This window comes from Cebus imitator, unplaced genomic scaffold (genome assembly GCF_001604975.1).
Source record: "Cebus imitator isolate Cc_AM_T3 unplaced genomic scaffold, Cebus_imitator-1.0 Scaffold923, whole genome shotgun sequence".
Lineage (NCBI taxonomy): Eukaryota > Metazoa > Chordata > Mammalia > Primates > Cebidae > Cebus > Cebus imitator.
In genome coordinates this window covers 22,721-42,207 of record NW_016108238.1, presented here as the reverse complement: position 1 = coordinate 42,207, position 19,487 = coordinate 22,721, and the positions used below count along the sequence as shown (strand labels likewise).

The 19,487-nt window shown below is 43.1% G+C and overlaps 1 protein-coding gene and 1 non-coding gene across 5 annotated transcripts in view; one reads left to right on the top strand and one right to left on the bottom strand.

The window, feature by feature from the left end:
* Positions 1-2,310: 2,310 nt before the first annotated feature.
* LOC108298261 (neuroblastoma breakpoint family member 15-like) overlaps positions 2,311-19,487 on the bottom strand; it is a 32,368-nt gene continuing 15,191 nt past the window's right edge. For 3 of the 4 annotated variants that reach the window (XM_037735706.1, XM_017520973.2, XM_037735707.1), the window contains 6 exons: positions 17,321-17,530; positions 16,044-16,148; positions 7,451-7,523; positions 4,027-4,187; positions 3,331-3,379; positions 2,311-2,819 (listed from right to left, as the gene is read on the bottom strand). In XM_037735706.1, the coding sequence (XP_037591634.1) occupies positions 2,645-2,819; positions 3,331-3,379; positions 4,027-4,187; positions 7,451-7,523; positions 16,044-16,089 (504 nt within the window). In that variant the 5' untranslated portion in view covers positions 16,090-16,148; positions 17,321-17,530 and the 3' untranslated portion in view covers positions 2,311-2,644. Of the gene's footprint in view, positions 2,820-3,330; positions 3,380-4,026; positions 4,188-4,978; positions 5,031-7,450; positions 7,524-16,043; positions 16,149-17,320; positions 17,531-19,487 lie in introns of all 4 variants that reach the window. The other variant, XM_017520974.2, reaches the window with a different exon arrangement.
* Positions 5,457-5,597, top strand: LOC119469872. Its single transcript, XR_005198721.1, has one exon. It is a non-coding gene; the product is annotated as a U4 spliceosomal RNA (small nuclear RNA).

The window sequence follows — 19,487 nt, the reverse complement described above, 5'->3', positions numbered from 1 at the left end:
AGGTCAAGAGATCGAGACCATCCTGGTCAACATGGTGAAACCCCGTCTCTACTAAAAATACAAAAAAAATTAGCTGGGCATGGTGGCGCATGCCTGTAATCCCAGCGACTCAGGAGGCTGAGGCAGGAGAATTGCCTGAACCCAGGAGGCGGAGGTTGCGGTGAGCCAAGATTGCGCCATTGCACTCCAGCCTGGGTAACAAGAGGGAAGCTCCGTCTAAAAAAAAAAATAAAAATAAAAATAAAAAGATTCACTGGTCTTAAATAGGGGATTGAGAAGGAGCAAAGAGTAGAAAGCTTCTTCAAAGAAATAATAACAGAAAACTTTCTAAACCTAGAGAAAGACATAATATTCAGGCACATAGTGGAAGACAGTGTGGCGATGCCTCAAGGATCTAGAAACAGAAATACCATTTGACCCAGCAATCCCATGACTGGGTACCTACCCAAAGGATTATAAGACATTCTATTATAAAGACACATGCACACGTATGTTTGCTGCAGCACTGCTTACAATAGCAAAGACTTGGAACCAAACCAAATGCCCATCAAAGATAGACTGGTTAAAGAAATTGTGGCACATATACACCATGGAATACTATGCAGCCATTAAAAAACGATGAGTTCATGTCCTTTACAGGGACAACGATGAAACTGGAAACCATCATTCTCAGCAGACTGACACAGGAACAGAAAAACAAACACCGCATGTTCTCACTCATAAGTGGGTGTTGAACAATGAGAACACATGGACACAGGGAGGGGAACATCACACACTGGGGCCTGTCAGGATGTGGGGGAGCTAGAGGAGGGATAGCAGTGGGTGCGGAGATTGGGGAGGGATAGCATTAGGAGAAATACCTAATGTAGGTGATGAGGAGTGGAGGTAGCAAACCAAAATGGCATGTGTATACCTGTGTAACAATCCTGCAAGATCTGCACATGTACCCCAGAACTTAAAGTAAAATAAAGAAACAAAGGAAGATACACCCTGGAACGTGGTTTGTTCCCAGTAATTTGAAACATTTAAAGAATGGTTAAATGATCACTTGACAGTTATACTACAAACAGGAATAAGACAGCCTTAGTTAAACATTATTACTTTGAGAAGATAAATTTTAATGCCAATTTCCAATCTTTAAAATCTTTGGTTTTATTTTGAAAAACAATCCTCAATCTTAAAAAGATCATGGCAAAGAAAAGAAAGGATTATAGTCCTTTTGCTTTTTCAAATAACAAACATGGAAATGAATTCTTATGAATGTCAATAGTCAATGTAGTGTGGCATATTAAGAATTTACTTTCATATAATGGCTAAGTTTAGAGAGATTACACTTCATGAGAAAATATGAATTTTAATGGATTTTCTGTTCTGTTTTTGGAAACGGCTATGTCTTTTAGTGTATTCTCCTCCCTGTCCACATATGTGGAATCTGCCTATTCTCTTTTCTTCTGAAATAGTTTAAAAGACTCAAAGAGAATGGCCTGGGCTTTGCATATCCTTAGTCTGATAGACATTTCTCTAGCTGCTAACTTAAATAGGTATTAGCAGCCTCTATCATCAGCCAGAAATTAACAAAGTCACAAAAATTAGCAAAATCTCTGTTTTGCTGTGGCCTTATGCTGACGGTCTTATCTTAAAGACAAAAAATTTTCATTGTATAGATTAAAATTAACTTTGGCAAAAATTGAAATGCAGTCAGGGATTTTTTTTTGTTCAACAACAGAAACTAGCAAAAGCAAACATACAGTAAAAATAGAAAATTTCCAGTGTACAGATGTAAACATCATAATTGACACAGCCAGGGATGATTAATGGATAATAAAATGTTGAGGGATGATCATTTGAATACAGGATATTAATACTTTTAAAAACCATTTTTCCAATTACTTCAGTATAAATAATGTATCTCTGAAAGGTACAGGTCTGGCATCACAATCATGGTGATAGACAAATGGTGGAACAGTCCTGGTATCACGATCATGGTGATAGACAGATGGTGGAACAGTCCTGGTATCACGATCATGGTGATAGGCAAATGGTGGAACAGTCCCGGTATCACGATCATGGTGATAGACAAATGGTGCAACAGTCCTGTTATCATGATCATGGTGGTAGACACATGGGACCGTCTCTACCTGCAGATGGGTGAGGTAGCATTGACCCTGCAGTGTTCCCGGAAAAACGCTTAGGCTGAATTTAATCATGAGGACATTTTCAGACAACTTCATTGAGCCAGACAGCTGACCTGTCCTCTGCAAACAAGCCCATGTCACCACCACCACCAACAACAAAAAGATGAGGAGACACTTTGGATTCAAAAGAACTAAAGAAATGTGGCTACATTATCTTTTTACTCTTTTTCAACCCAAAATGTCTCTTCTCCTTTTAGTTGTGTGATTTGTGGTGACATGGGCTGTCTGAAGGAGACAGGTCAGTAGTGCTGCTCACTGTTCTACATTCTGAAGTTGTCTGGAGATTACCTTGGGCTATGAAAGTCAGGCTAAGCGTTTTCAGCAAGAACATGGTGTTGTTCATACTCTGTACTGGCAGAGTCCCATGTGACATGTTGTCTTAGTGTGGGAATATGACCCCTATCCGGGAGACCAGGTGGAGTCTTATCACTGTCATAGTAAGAAACCTACTATCCATGTCCAAAGTCAAGCGAACATGCTCTCCTACAAATAAAAAAAATGGCATATGTGTAAGCCTGGCATGTGTAATAAAACTCAAGATATGCTGTATATGTTGAACACAATATATCCAGTGAGTACCAGAAGACTTCAGGCTCTTCAGCTTCCACCAGCTCCATCCTGAGCCTAAAAAAGGAGGAATAACCAAAGAATAAGTCAGGGAAAATAAGACACCACAGAGCCCCAACTAGATTTCATGGGTAGCACAAGAAAGTGGTTAATAAAGAAAAAACATAGATCCATTAATAACGCAACAAATTATTGCCTTATGCTGGGATGGACAAGAGTAGGGTAAAAAGAATGAAAGAGAAAGAGAAAGTAAGCTCAGTGAACCGTCCAGGTGACACACTGATGAGGGAGTAAAAGGACACTCTTGAGTTAGTGCCCTCAGGACACACAGTGTACACTGATCATAAAAACAAGTATGGTCAACCTACAGTAGTTAGTAAATAGTAAGGGGAGGAAGAAATGGAAACCTAATAACTACTGCAATGAAAACCAACAGCAGTTTTAGTAGGAATAATTCAGGCTTCATTGAAAAGATGGTATCAATATTATCAGCCCACTCTGTTTTCCCTGGACCTGGCATCTCCAGGTGTCAACACAACATTAGCTGTTCACAATTGCCCAAAGTTACCTGGGGCACAGTGAGCCTCGGTCTTCTTCCTCTTGGTCCTTTTTAATCTCTGCAATAAATTCAGATAGGGACAGACAAAATAAGCCATTACCCTACACCCGTAACAGTCTACTGTCTAATCCCTGCACAGGGAGCTCAGGCTCCTCAGCATGAGAACAGGATAATGTGAGAGACAGACTTCAGGAGGTCCCAAAGCCAATCATGATAGAGATTCCTTGGTTTGTGTCTCAGAACCAATGGTGAAACGTCCCTATTCTGGCAGACCATTATCCCTTTATCGCAAGTTTGTACATACAGGAAAGAACCTCACAGACATGCATGGGGAACAAAACTCATGAGGAACATTGTAGCTGGCAAGAGACATTTAATTCAGATTGACAGACAACTCGTGGGCATGCGCTGCACAGTTTGGTGTGAGTTGGCAACACCTGCCTTGGGTTTCAATGTCCTGACAGTCGGTCCAGGGTGCGACGGGCATGGACTGAGACTAGAGAGAGAGCAAAGCTCACTGACCCACCGCATGCCCATGCTTCAGACTGGAATCCAGAGTGATTGAAATCTACACTAATGGATAGGTTCAGCCCACAGTGATGACATGACAACTCTCAGCCCGGCCAGCAGAGCAAGGCCCAAAGACTATGGGGTCTATCTGGGACACAATTTGGAGCTTTATCAACTTCACAGTGGAGTACTCACTGCCTATGTCGACAGCCACGTTGACTTGCTGCTCCTCTGAGTGCAAGTTGCTCCTGTAAGACTCATTGAAGGCAGATGTGCCAGGAGGAATTGAGAGAGTCGAATAACCTTCATCCCAGGACTCCTGGGGGGCTTCCTCCTCCACAGACTCCTGCAGATTCCTGATGAGCCAGGCAGGCAGGGATGACAGAAGATGAAACCAACAGAGATTAGACAACAAAGTCTCCCAGCTGATCTGATGGAAGTCAGAATGGAATGGTCACAGAAAGCAAAGGCATTTTTCCTTTAAGAAAAATAAAAAAACTATCCTTTCTAAATGCAGGATGGAGGGTGACTACCCTGGGGACAGAGGACAAATGAGCAGCATGTGCTCAGTGCATTTGCCATAGATGAGCCACTGCAGGCCACTGACTCTCCCTGTAAACTATCATCATGACTTGCAGCACGAGAACCAACACGGGGCTTCAACTGCCTCGCGTAAGTTGTGTTGAATTTTACATGCAGCATTCAAGTGAACAGAGCTCCTGAGGCATTTCAGACACCCAGATCTTGTGTATTAAGGGCCTCCCTTTTCCAGTATTTTGATATCATATGTCTAAGTTTTGAATTCCTTCTCTTTACAAATCCTAGCAAACATGCTCACAACAAATGGGCAGAAAGCACATATGCGTCTCTCCCTGGGTTTAAACACAGTGGGGAGAACAGGCGAAACCAGGAAATCCCTGTTTGCTGAGTTCACCTGGCTCATCTGATTGCATGTTCCCATCTTGGGAGGAGTGAGAAATTAAAGCCTATACAAGTGCCACCAATCACCCACAACATTGTTAATAAGGACAATTTGTAGCTGGGTGAATGGAATAAAGAGTTCTAGTCATCACTTCCTCGTTTTCCCAGGATCTAGAGTCTCCAGGTGTCACTATTGAACTAACAGCCCACAACTCCACAGCATTACCTGGGGGGCACTGGCCCTCTTTCTTCCTCTTCCTCATCATCACTTTGTCTGTCTGTAAATAAATTCAGAGACACAGGTCACATTAAGCAAATCACACTTCACATATGACCAAATCAGTGTTTAGTCATAGCACAAGCACAGAAATATTCTCATGGCAAGAATACAAATTCTGACAGGACCATTCCAGGGTGCCCTAGATGAAGCCTGGTGACTAGGTAAGCCTGCTTTCCAGACACACAGGCCTAAATCTCCCTCTATGGGTAGATCATCATACCATATTCTCTGAGTCCATGCAAAGTTAAACCAAATTTTTTCCCAGAAAATCTCCAAAAATGAGTCAAACTCTTTTCTGGGAGTGTTGCTGCAATACTGACTTATCTCACCAGGTACCAAGGTCATTGAATGGTTAGAGGCATCTATACGTGAAACTGGACTGACATATAAATTCTAACAACACTTGCTTTAAAAAGAATCTGTGAGCTTTGCTCAGTGCCACTTTCATAGCCAATGAGTTTTATCTGAGATGAGATTATTGCTAATTGAAAACTTTTCCCAATACCCCGCCGTGATGACATGCAATAGAGTCGGCCTTGACAATTTTTGACAGTCTCTAGGGAGAGTGAATAAAAAAAGACAAAACAAAAAAGAATCTGTGGGCCGGGCATGGTGGCTCACGCCTGTCATCTCAGCACTCTCAAAGACCGAGGTGAGCACTTCACGAGGTCAGGAGATCAGGACCATCCTGGCTAACACAGTGAAAGCCTGTCTCTACTAAAAATACAAAGAAATTAGCTGGGCATGGTGGCACATGCCTGCAGTTTCACCTACTCGGGAGGCTGAGGCAGCAGAATCACCTAAACCCAGGAAGCGGAGGTTGCAGTGAGCTGAGATCGTGCAACTGAACTCCAGCCTGAATAACAGAGGGAGACTCCATCTCCAAAAAANAAAATCTGTGATTTCAAAGGTGGGTCAACCACTTAAAGTTTGGAGTTCAAGACCAGCCTGGCAAACATGGTGAAACCCCATCTGTACTAAAAATACAAAAATTAGCGAGGTGTGGTGGGGGGCACCTATGGTCCCAGCTACTCAGGAGGCAGAGGCAGGAGAATCACTGGAGTCTGGGAAGTGGAGACTGCAGTAAGCCAAGATGGTGCCACTGCACTCCAGCCTGGGTGATAAAAGGAGACTCCATCTCAAAAACAACAAGAAACAATACATGATGCTACGAAGAAACATCAGATCGGCCATTGCATGGATGGGGTGGAGAGCCAGGGCTGAGCCTTGCTTTATGGAAACATATCAGCAAGGTAAAGAGGAAATGTTTTCATCCTGGTTTCAAGGTGACTATGCAGCTAAGCAAGCTGACTCAAAAGAGATGAAGACTGACGCTCAGAGCAGTGAAACCTGAGGAACATTCTCTCCAAATAAATAGGCAAGGCTCCCAGGTTCCTTGAAAATAAATAGAAATTCCAGGGACATTGTTCAGGGAAGATGACCTAATGACATGAGAGATACTGAATCAAAGCTAGGAGACCTGACAGACACCTCCTGTACACCTCCTGCACACAGGTGACCATGAGCTTGTCACACTGGTCTGGGGTCTGGTAACTTGATTCTTGGGCCTCAGAGACAAATGCATGGCATGAGCTGAGAATGAGATAAAAATTCCCTGGTATCTGTGTTTAGCATCCCATGATAAGTTTTTATTCAAACCGATTTGTGTGTATAGAGCCTGTCTTCAAAGTTATCTTCCTCAGCCTAGACAGAGGTACCAAGAACAAGGAATGTAGAGGTCACCTGAAAGAATGATTAGAGCATCCTCCACCACATCATGAGATGATTCATTCTCTACAACCAGCGCAGAGTTGACATTCTCTTCCTCAAATGTGATTTCATTGGTGTCTCTGTGAGGCTGGCTGGAGTCAGTAGGGCCATAGCTATTTGAAAGAGTGATGACACATTTCTCCAGTGAGTCCTCAGGGACTTTCTTGACTTCAATCTTCTGCACCTCCCTGATGAGCCAGATGGGATAGAGATGACAAAAGATTAAACAAAGAGGGATTGGACCCCAGGGAGTCCTCGCTGGTTTTCACAGGAGGAATGAGAGAGTGGTCCCAGAAAGCAAATGGGAGGTTCCCTTTGAGAGGAAACAGGCAATCCTCCTCTCTGCAACAGAGCATGGCTGCCATGAGAACCGGAGAGAAAGACAGCAGCTGGTATTCATCACACTGGGCAGAAAGGAGCCGAGAAGATAAGAGACTCAGTTATCCCTGTAAAATTCAGACACGGCACGCAGCACATACAAAGAACCACAACAACTGCCACACCCTGTATCTAAGGTGGGTTGAACTGAACATATTGTGGCCAAGGGAATGCAGGCTTTGGGCCCATGGGAGACGACAGAGAGGGTGTGCTTCTAGACATTTTCCATACTTTATCACCCATTACTTACTCCTGATTATTCAGTGTTACCTGGGGGCACGTGATTCCTGTATTTTCTCAGCCTTCACAACATGAACATCTTCATCTTCATCTTTGTTGTTTTCTGCAAGTACAGATGTGTTCGTTCAGATATTTCCCATTTCACACTCTGCAAGGACAGTCAGCCCAATGTGCGCAGGGACATGAACATCTGTGAATGGGTCCCCATTCTACTGAAAGCGCTCATGTTTTCTCTTTAACAAAATGCCCCGGCATGGTTTCCTGATCCACCAGGCAGTGCATTTCTGATCAGGATGCTCACCATCAAGATGAAGCCAAATGTTGAAAACACTTCTGCTCTCCACATCACTGGAGGCTTGTGCAGTCTCTCTCTAGACTTTGGCAGCTGTCTCTGCCATCCTGACACAGATCTGATTCCCAGGGACAGGCTTGGGATCCTGTCACAGTTCACATTTACAACCTATTTCTGTTAGGAGAGGAAAACAAACTTGTCCCACAATCCTCTGCACATCAGGTGACTTCACAGGCCCTCCCAGTGGCTTCTGCTATGTTATTCAGGGACATTCTCTCCACGGGGAGTGCTCCAGTCTGAACCACTTCCAACCACCAAATGCCCACACATCAAGTGCTTTCTCCAACACCACACAGCGAGGGGGCTCTATCTCATTGTGATAAGCGGTCATAAGTGTTTGCACATTTGAATGCTTCAGACACTGCAAGATGTCTGCCTTTGCAAATGGAGAGAGAGAAATTTACCTGCCTTTGCAGATGAAGACAGAGAAAGTCAGCAAGGAGAAATCAATTGCTCACTGACAGTTCCTAGGAACACTGCTGAAGATACAGCCTGGGAACCTTCATTCTTATTCCAGATCTCTTTCCACTCCAACAACCGCCCTCCTGTCATAGCTTCCTTCATGTCCTTTACAACTGGAGAGATGCTGCCTCTTGCTCCAAAGACCACCATCCATCATGGAAGGAGGGACATTTACAATACTGTGACCTCCAACCCCATGGGTTTCCCATCTTTCTCATTCAGAAAGTCCTAGTGACGTCATGGCCACATATGTTTAGTGGAAGAAAATGCCACTGATAAAACTGTCATCAAGGAAGTATGGAGGTCTGGAGTCTCTCATAAGGCCATAAAGGAAATATGCACAGACTAATAAAGTTTCTCTTATGCTAGACACAGTAGAATGAAGAACTAACAGACAGTGTTTACTCTGTGCCAACAACTGTCTCCAAGAAGCCACTTGGATGGAGCTCAGGAGACTGGCCCAGGATCCCTCCTCTACGCACTGCTGCCTCCACAAAGTAGTGCGTGCCGTCGTTCTTCCTCTTAACCAACAAGAGCCTCTGCACAGAAAGCAGGACATCCTTCTGACCAGAGTAATCACTGCTCCTGATGAGGCCACTTACAGATACCACAGGTTATGTAAGGAGCAGAGTCCTCTTTCAGCTCCCAATAGTGGGTATAGTGTGCTACCATCGCATTTCCCCCAGAACAGAGCTTTTCCTACTGAGCCTCAGCAGAAACCAGAACCGAATGGAAGTGTCTGTCTAGCCGCAGACACTTAGAACAACAGAATAGATGCGACTTTTCTGCAGGATCCTAGGTGGTACAGAGAGGATTCCTGTAAACATGATTTAGTTTCTTGCTGAGAAACACAGACGCTTCTGCAGAAACACCTGAGACTTTACCCTCAGTCCCACACCTTACTGCAGATGTGGAAAAGTTGCTACATACTTTGGCCTCTCTCATCCACCTTTAACAAAATGTTAAAATACCCATTTATATTTTCCTAGACGTATGGCAAAAGTGAGATTAATTCTGATGAAGAGAGTCTTTAGTTTCTCAGAGGAAACACAGAACATCGTTCAGCACTCTGGTGACGGTGAACCTATGGAACTTACTTTCTGTCTGCAGCCTGCAGCCGGGGTAGTGGGCCACTTGACTGGTAAGAAGTTTATTTTTGCTGTCTTTGTATCTCTGTTCCTCCTCATGACGTTTCAGATCTTCTGTAAGCAAATTCAGAAGAGCAGGTCAGATTAAGCAAATCGCACTTCACACAAGACCAAATCAGTGTCTCGTCATATCACAAAAATGAAAAATATTCTGTTTAAGAATGTGATATTCTGATGGGAGTGTTCTTCTGGTCCCTAGATTAAGTCATCCTAGTAGATGAGCCTACTTTTCAAATCCATGAAAGGAAATCTCCCTCATCTGCTAGATCTTAATCATGTATCATCTGAGCTAAGTCAGCACAAGCAATGAAAACTTTTTCCCCAAAATCTTCAAAAATTGCCCTAACTACTTTACAGAAGCATTTCAGTAATACTGATTTATTTCATCATATATGATGGTCAACAAAGGGTTAGAGAAATTTATAGAGGAGACTGGACCGACAGATGAATTCTAACAACGTTTACATAAAAAAGAATCTGTGGAGGCAGCACAGTGACTCACTCCTGGAATTGGAGCAATTTAGGAGGCCCAGGGAGGGAGATCACTTGACCTCAGGAGTTCAAGACCAGCCTGGCCAACATGGTGAAATCCCACCTCTACTAAAAATACAAAAACTAGCCAAGCGTGATGGTGTCCACCGGTGATCCCAGCCAACTAACAGGCTGAGTCACGAATACAGGGGTACTCCCTGCTCTTGATGCTGCCACTTACAGATACCACAGGATGTGGAAGGAGCAGAGTGATGTGTAAACTCCCCACAGCGGGTACTGTGTGCTATCACCGTGTTTACTCCCATGTCCCCAGAACACTGCTTTGCATACTGGGCCTCAGCAGAAACTGGAACCAAATGGAAGTTCAGTAGCCTCAGACATTTAGACCAACAGACTAGATGCTGCTTGTCTGCAGGATCTTAGGTGGTACAGAGAGGACTCCTGTAAACATGATTTAGCCTGTTGCTGAGAAACACAGGTGCTTCTGCGCCTGTGTCAGAAATCAACACCTGAGACTTTACCCTCAGTCCCACACCCGCCTTACTGTAGATGTGGAAAAGTTTCTACATACTTTTGCCTCTCTCGTCCACCTTTAACAAAATATTAAAATACCCATTTATATTTTCCTAGATGTATGGCAAAAATGAAATTAACTCTGATGAAGAGAACCTTTAGTTTCTCAGAGGAAACACAGAACTTCGTTCAGGACTTTCATGATGGTGAACCTATGGAACTTACTTTCCATCTTCAGCCTGCAGCCCAGGTAGTGGGCCACTTGACTCGTAAGAAGTTTATTTTTGCTGTCTCTCTGTTTCTGTTCCTCCTCATGACATTTCTGATCTTCTGTAAACAAATTCAGAAGAAAAGGTCACATTAAGCAAATCACACTTCACACAAGACCAAATCAGTGTCTAGTCATATCACAAAAATGAAAAATATTCTCAGTTTAAGAATGTGATATTCTGATGGGAACGTTCTACTGGTCCCTAGATTAAGTCATGCTAGAAGTAGATGAGCCTGCTTTTCAGATCCATGGGACAAAACCTCCCTCATCTGCTAGATCTTAATCATGTATTCTCTGACCTAAATCAGCACAAGCAATTAAAACCTCTTCCCAAAAATCTTCACACATTGCCCTAACTACTTTCCAGAAGCATTGCAGCTATACTGATTTATCTCATCATATATGATGGTGAACGAATAGCTAGAGAAATTTACATAGGAGACTGGACTGATGGATGAATTCTAACAACCTTTACATAAGAATCTGTGGAGTCAGCAGAATGACTCACATCTGGAATCGGAGAATTTAGAAGGCCCAGGGAGGGAGATCACTTGACCTCAGGAGTTGAAGACCAGCCTCGCCAACATGGTGAAACCCCGCCTCCACTAAAAATACAGAAACTAGCCAAGTGTGGTGGTATCCACCAGGGATCCCAGCTAACTGGGAGGCTGAGTCACCAATACAATGGTACTCCATGCTCTTGATGGTGTCACTTACCGATACCACAGGTTCTATTAGGAGCAGGGTCCCCTTCAAGCTCTTCACAGTGGGTACTGTGTGCCATCACCATGTTTACCCCAGTGTCCCCAGAACACTGCTTTGCCTACTGGGCCTCAGCAGAAATGGGAACCGAATGGAAGTTCAGTAGCCTCAGACATTTAGATCAACAGACTAGATGCTACTTGTATGTAGGATCTTAGGTGGTACAGAGATTCCTGTAAACATGATTTAGCCTCTTGCTGAGAAACACAGGTGCTTCTGTGCCTATGTCAGAAATCAACAGCCTCTTGCTGAGAAACACACATGGTTGTGCACCTGTGTTAGAAATGAACAGCTGAGACTTCACCCTTAGTCCTACACCTGCCTTACTGCAGACATGGAAAAGGTGCTACATACTGTGGCCTCTCTCATCCATTTTTAACAAAATGTTAAGGAAGCAATTTATATTTGCCTAGAAGTATGGGAAAAACTTAATAAATTCTGATGAAGAGAGTGTTCAGTTTCTCAGAGCAAAGACAGAATACCGTTCAGCACTTTCGTAACGGTGAATCTATAGAACTTACCTTCTGTCTTCAGCTGGCAGCCTGGGTAGTAGGCCGCTTGACTCATAAGAAGTTTATTTTTGCTGCCTCTGTATTTCAGTTCCTCTTCATGATCTTTTCGATCTTCTGTAAATAAATTCAGAAGAGCAGGTCACATTGAGCAAATCACACTTCACACAGACCAAATCAGTGTCCAGTCATAGCACAAGGACATAAAATTTTCTCAGTGTAAGAATGTGATATTCTGGCTGGAATGTTCTATCGGGCCCTAGATTAAGTCACCTCAGAAGTAGATGAGCCTGCTTTTCAGGCCCATGGGATAAAATCTCTCTCATCTTGTAGATATTAATCATCTGTCCTGTGACCTAAGTCAGTGAAAACAATTAAAACATTTTCCCCAAAAATAATCAAAAATTGCCTTAACTACTTTCTAGAAGGGTTGCTGCAGTACTAATTATCTCATCATATATCATGGTCAATGAATGTTTAGAGAAATTTATATAGGATACTGGACCGACGGATGCATTCTAACAACCTTTACTTTAAGAAGAATCTGTGGAGCCAGCATGGTGGCTCACACCTGGAATCCAAGCAACACAGGAGGCCCAGGCACGCAGATCACCTGACCTCAGGAGTTCAAGACCAGCCTGGCGAACATGGCGAAACCTTGCCTCTACATAAAGTACAAAACTTAGCCAGGTGTAGTGGTGCCCACCGGGGATCCCAGATAATTGGCAGGCTGAGGCACCAGTACCAGGGTACTCCCAGCTCTTGATGGTGCCAATTACAGATACCACAGGTTCTATTAGGAGCAGGGTCCCCTTTAAATTCCTCACATGGGGTAATGTCTGCTATCACCATGTTTCCCCCAGGGTCCCCAGAACACAGCTTTGCCTACTGGGTCTTTACCAGAAAGCAGAACTGCATGGAAGTTCAGTAGCCTCAGACCTTTAGACCAGCAGACTAGATGCTGCTTGTCTGTAGGACCTTATATGGTAGAGAGAGGATTCCTGTAAACATGGATTCAGCCTCTTGCCGAGAAAAACAGGTGGTTCTGTGCCTGAGTCAGGAATCAATAGCTGGGATTGTAACCCCAGCCCCACACCCATCTTACTGCAGATGTGGAAATGTTGCTAAATATTTTGGCATCTGTCTTCCATTTTAACTAAATGTTAAAATACCCACTGCTATTTTCTACAAGTATGGGAAGGATGAAATTAATTTTGATGAAGAGAGCAGTTAGTTTCTCCAGACAAGACAGGACATCATTCATCACTTTCGTGGTGGTCAACCTATAGGACTTACTGTATGTCTTCAGCCGATAGTTCAGGGAGTAGTCCACCGGACTCATAAGAAGTCTATTTTTGCTGACTCCAATATTCGGTTTGTTATCTTCCTGTTCGAAGAAGGATTTCTCAATGCCTTCTGGAACGTTCAACTCTGTGTTTTTTCTGGAAGGAGGCCTGTCAGATGCCACCTTGCTGATGTTTGGGGCAGAACACAGAAGGCCAGGGACTGGAGAGAAGAAACCCAAACACACAATGGATTAGAAACTGGTGACATCAAATTGGTTCAATCGGGACTGAAGGATGTCACTGACAGCCTTGCCTATTGATTTGAAGATGTTGTTTCCCCACTTTTACTCTTCTCATCTCCACTCCTAGTCTCCTTAAAGTCAACTCGTCTTAGCTACTCAGTCACCTTGAAGCCAGGACATAAACCGTCCTATCATTATCTTGTTTATGAGTTCTGCAGGATCTTATATGGTACAGTGAATATTCCTGTAAACATGAATTAGCCTTTTGCTGAGAAGAACAGGTGGTTCTGTGCCTGTGTCAGGAATCAATAGCTGGTATTTTAACCTTAGTCCCACACCCGCCTTACTGTAGACCTGGAAAAGTTGCTAAACACATTAGCCTCTGTCTTCCTTCTTTAACTAAATGTTAAAATACCCACTGTTATTTTCCTAGAATTATGGGAAGAATGAAATTAAGTTTGAAGAAGAGAATGTATCATTTCTCAGAAAGAAGACAGGACATCGTTCAGCACTTTCGTGACAGTGAACCTATAGAACTTACCTTCCGTCTTCAGCCGGCAGCCCAGATAGTAGGCCACTTGACTCATAAGTTTATTTTTGCTGTCTCTGCATTTCTGTTCTTCATTGTGATCTTTTCGATCATCTGTAAACAAATTCAGAAGATCAGGTCACATTAAGCAAATCACACTTCACACAAGACAAAATCAGTGTGCAGTCATAGCACAAGGACGTAAAATATTCTCAGTGTAAGGATGTGATATTCTGATGGAAATGTTCTAACAGGCCCTAGATTAAGTCGTCTCAGAAGTAGATGAGCCTACTTTTCAGATCCATGGATGAAAATCTCCATCGTCTGGTAGATCTTCATCATATATCCTCTGACCTAGTCAGGGCAAATAATTAAAACTTTTTCCCAAAAATCTTCAAAAATTGCCCTAACTACTTACCAGAACAATTGCTGCAATACCAATTCATCTCATCATATATCATGGTCAATGAATGGTTAGAGAAATTTACATAGGAGACTGGACCAAGGGATGAATTCTAATAACCTTTACTGCAAAAAGAATCTGTGGAGCCAGCCCGGTGTCTCATGCCTGAAATTCCAGCATTTTAGGAGGCCCAGAAGGGCAGATCACTTGACCTCAAGAGTTCAAGACCAGCCTGTCCAACATGGTGAAACCCTGCGTTTACTAAAAATACAAAGATTAGCCAGGGGCTTTGGTGCCCACCAGGGATCCCAGCTAAAGGGGGAGCTGAGGCACCAGTAGCAAGGTACTCCTTGCTCTTGATGGTGCCATTTACAGATACCACAGGTTCTATTAGGAGCAGGGTCCTCCTTGAGATCCTCAGAGGAGGTACTGTGTGCTATCACTGTGTTTCCCCCGGTGTCTGCAGAACACTGCATTGCCTACAGCAGAAACCGGAACCAAATGGAAGTTCAGTAGCCTCAGACATTTAGACCAACAGACTGGATGCTACTTGTCTGTAGGATCTTATACGGTACAGAGAGGATTCCTGTAAACATGATTTAGCCTTTTGCTGAGAAAAACAGGTAGTTCTCTGCCTGTGTCAGAAATCAATAGCAGGGATTGTAACCCCAGTCCCACACCCATGTTACTAAAGACATGGAAAAGTTGCTAGATACTTTTGCCTTTGTCTTCCATTTTTAACAAAATGTTAAAATAACCATTTCTATTTTCTACAAGTATGGGAAGGATGAAATTAATTTTGATGAAGAAAGAGGTTAGTTTCTCAAAACAAGACAGGACATTATTCATCAATTTCATGGTGGTCAACCTATAGAACTTACTGTATGTCTTCAGCTGGTAGTTCAGGAAGTAGGCCACCTGACTCATAAGAAGTCTATTTTTGCTGGCTCCGAAAGTCGGTTTGTTTTCTTCCTGTTGGCAGCAGGATTTCTCAATGCCTTCTGGAACGTTCACCTCTGTGTTTGTTCTGGAAGGAGGCCTGTCAGATGCCACCATGCTGACATTTGGGGCAGAACACAAAAAGCCAGGGACTGGGGAGAAGAAACCCAAACATATGATGGATTAGAAACTGGTGACGTCAAATTGGCTTAATCGGGACTGAGGGATGTCACTGACAGCCTTGCTCATTGATTTGAAGGTGTCATTTCCCCGCTTTTACTCTTCTCATCTACAATCTCGATCTCCTTAAAGTCAACTTGTCTTACCTACGCAGTCACCTTGAAACTCGGAAATAAACACTTCTACCTTTATCTTGCTTATACGTTTTGCAGGATCTTATATGGTACAGAGAAGATTCCTGTAAACATGATTTGGCCTTTTGCTGAGAAGAACAGGTGGTTCTGTGCCTGTGTCAGGAATCAATAGCAGGGATATTAACACTAGTCCCACACACACCTTACTGCAGACGTGCAAAAGTTGCTAAACACATTAGCCTCTGTCTTCCATCTTTAACAAAATGCTAAAATACCCATTGCTATATTCCTAGAAGTATGAGAAGGATGAAATTAAGTTTGAAGAAGAGAGTGTATCATTTCTCAGAAAGAAGACAGGACATTGTTCAGCACTTTCGTGACAGTGAACCTATAGAACTTACCTTCCGTCTTCAGCCGGCAGCCCAGGTAGTAGGCCACTTGACTCATAAGAAGTTTATTTTTGTTGTCTCTTCATTTCTGTTCTTCATTATGATCTTTTCGATCTTCTATAAACAAATTCAGAAGAGCAGGTCACATTAAGGAAATCACACTTCACACAAGACCAAATCAGTGTTTGATCATAGCACAAGGACATAAAATATTCTCAGTGTAAGAATGTGGTATTCTGACAGGAACGCTCTAATGGTCCCTAGATTAAGTCACCCTAGAAGTATATGAGCCTGCTTTTCAGAACCATGGGACAAAATCTCCCTCATACGGTAGATCTTAATTATATCCTCTGACCTAAGTCAGTGCAAAAAATTAAAACTTTTTCCCAAAATCCTCAAAAATTGCCCTGCTTTCCAGAAGGGTTGCTGCAATACTGATTTACCTAATCATACATCATTGCCAATCAATTGTTAGAGAAATTTATATAGGAGTCTGGACCAAGGGATGAATTTTAACAACCTTTACTGAAAAAAGAATCTGTGGAGCAGGCATGGTAGCTCGCGCCTGGAATCCCAGCACTTTAGGAGGCTCAAGCAGGCAGATCACTTGACCTCAGGAGTTCAAGACCAGTCTGGCCAACATGGTGAAACCCCGCCTCTACTAAATATACAAAAATTAGCCAGATGTGGTGGTGCCCACAGGGGATGCCAGCTAATTGGGGAGTTGAGGCACCAGTACCAGGGTACTCCCTGCTCTTGATGGTGCCACTTATGGATACCACAGGTTCTATTAGGAACAGGGTCCCCTTCCAGTGCCTCACAGTGGGTACTGTGTGCTATCACTGTGTTTCCCCCAGTGTCCCCAGAACACAGCTTTGCCTACTGGGCCTTAGCGGAAACCAGGACCGAATGGAAGTTCAGTAGCGTCAGACATTTAGACCAGCAGTCTAGATGCTACTTGTCTGCAGGATCTTAGGTGGTACAGAGAGGATTCCTGTAAACATGATTTAGCCTTTGGCTGAGAAAAACAGGTGGTTCTGTGCCTGTGTCAGAAATCAATAGCTGGGGTTGTAACCCCAGTCCTATACCCACCTTACTGAAGATGTGGAAAAGTTGCTAAATATTTTTGCCACTGTCTTCCATCTTTAACTAAGTGTTAAAATACCCATTGCTATTTTCTACAAGTATGGGAAGGATGAAACTAATTTTGATGAAGAGAATGGTTAGTTTCTCGAGACAAGACAGGACATCATTCATCACTTTCATGGTGGTCAACCTATAGAACTTACTGTATGTCTTCAGCTGGTAGTTCAGGAAGTAGGCCACCTGGCTCATAAGAAGTCTATTTTTGCTGACTCTGATATTCTGCTTGGTCTCTTCCTGCTGGGAGTAGGAATTCTCGATGGTATTTGGAAAGTTCGTCTCTGTCGTCTTCCCGGAACATGTCCTGCAGGATGCCACCATACTGACATTTGGGGCACCACAGGGAGAGCCAGGGACTGGGGAGAAGAAACCCAAACACATGATGGATTAAAAACTGGAAATCAAATGGTTTTAATCAGGACCGGGGGATATCAGTAACTCAAATTCTTAACTTACTGTTGAGAAAAACCTGATCCCTCCTCACAGTACTTTAGGGTCCTTAACCACAAAAACAAGGTTCGCAATGCTTGAGCTGAGAACTGAAGGCGCTGTCTGCAGCTCAGACTCTGACAAGAGTGTGGGAGAGAGTGGCCAGTGCCCCAGGTAACGGTCTGCTGTTGCAACAACAGAATTAGAAGCTGGGCGTGTCATGGAATCTTAGGAGCCCTTCATTCCATTGCCCAGGGTTTGCTAAAACACAGGCCTCCTGGTCTCACCTGAGGTCACAACAGATGGGAACCATTACTCTATAAGTCACTCTCAGTATTTGTGTACTGTTGTGACAATGCCACAGTCCCATCTCATTCCCAATACATCTAAGCATGTGCCTCATTTTTCATCTCTTATGTGTATAAAACCATCAAGGCAGAAACAGTTTCCCAACACGTGATACTTTCTTAATGCTAGTCATGAAGTCAGTCACCTCTCCTTCTCATATGTTAAACAGAATTGAAGGCTTTTCCACAAGTTTAAGTTATCAATCTATTACACTGCCATCATATCCTCTGAGTCTTCTGCAGTTTTTTCTGTATCCACTAGAAAGTCAATGAGTAATTCATTTCTTCAAAATGTTTTCTTTCCTGGCTCAATATTCTTCTTGCTGCATCCCATGGTTATGCTATTTAGTTTTTCTTACTGGCAGGTGCCACTACACTGATGTTTGTGGCAGAAAAGGCTTTTCATTACACTTAAGACCTGTGTGACGTCCCTATGTCCAAAGCTTCCTCTATGTGGGATGATTTGTTTTTTAATGTGACTGAACACTACATCTCATACTTCTCACTTATGGATATCATTCTAGTCCCAGAAGAGCTCTTTTCAAGGTGTCATGTCATTGAAATCATTTCTATAGAGATCTCTTGAAAGCATATGTGACGATCTATCTTGGGAAATCTTGGAAACCTCATATGATTTTGTTGTTTTCATTACATTTTTTCCAAGTGGTCCCCTTATGGAATACTGTTTGATAGATATTTTTCTGATTTCGTCTAACACCATTGATGCGTGGTTGCATCCCACTAACCAAACACAGCAAGATCAAGGTGATGGTCAGGGGTGGTTGGTGGTCCTCCGTGTTGCTGTGCAATAGAAGGTGAATTTGAGATGAGAGGAACGAGTAGGGAAGAGTGATCCCCTGAACCACGCCCTCACTTTCTCAGCCATCATCTCCACCTAGGTTTTGTGAGCCTGGGATTTGGGAGACTCTTCTGTATCCCAAGTCTCCTATGTTTGGCTGCTAGGCTTGCCTAAGTTGAGGGTGCAATGGGTGTGACCCTGGGCTACCCAGCATTCATGTGGCACTGAAGGAAGGAGAACTGGATCAATCCCACTGGAAAGTGTGCCTCTCTGCAGCCCCCACCATCCTCCAACTACACTGTAAGGATACTGCTTTGAGATATATCAAAGGCTTTAACTAAATATATGTTCTAGTATCTGGGAGGCCTGACCTGTGGCAGAATGAAAAGCTGTCAGGTTTTTTCATTTTTAAAATGATGAAGCTGCAGGTTCACAAAGTTATGTGGCTTACTTGAGGTCACACATAGATGAGTTTTGAGAACTGCTAGTAAAAGCAATTACAATAATTATTCCATAATTATTCATAGAATCCATGTCATTCAGTAAATATTCATATAATTATTCAGTTATTATTTGTTGACCAATTTGTACCAGGCATTTTGCTCAAAACTGTGCACACATTTGGACAGCATATCTTCATCATAATCTTCAAGGTAATGCTGTTATCCCAACAATCAGGTAAGAAACCTCAACAAGAGGGCTAGGAAATCATGAATTTGGCCATATTTCCATTGTTTG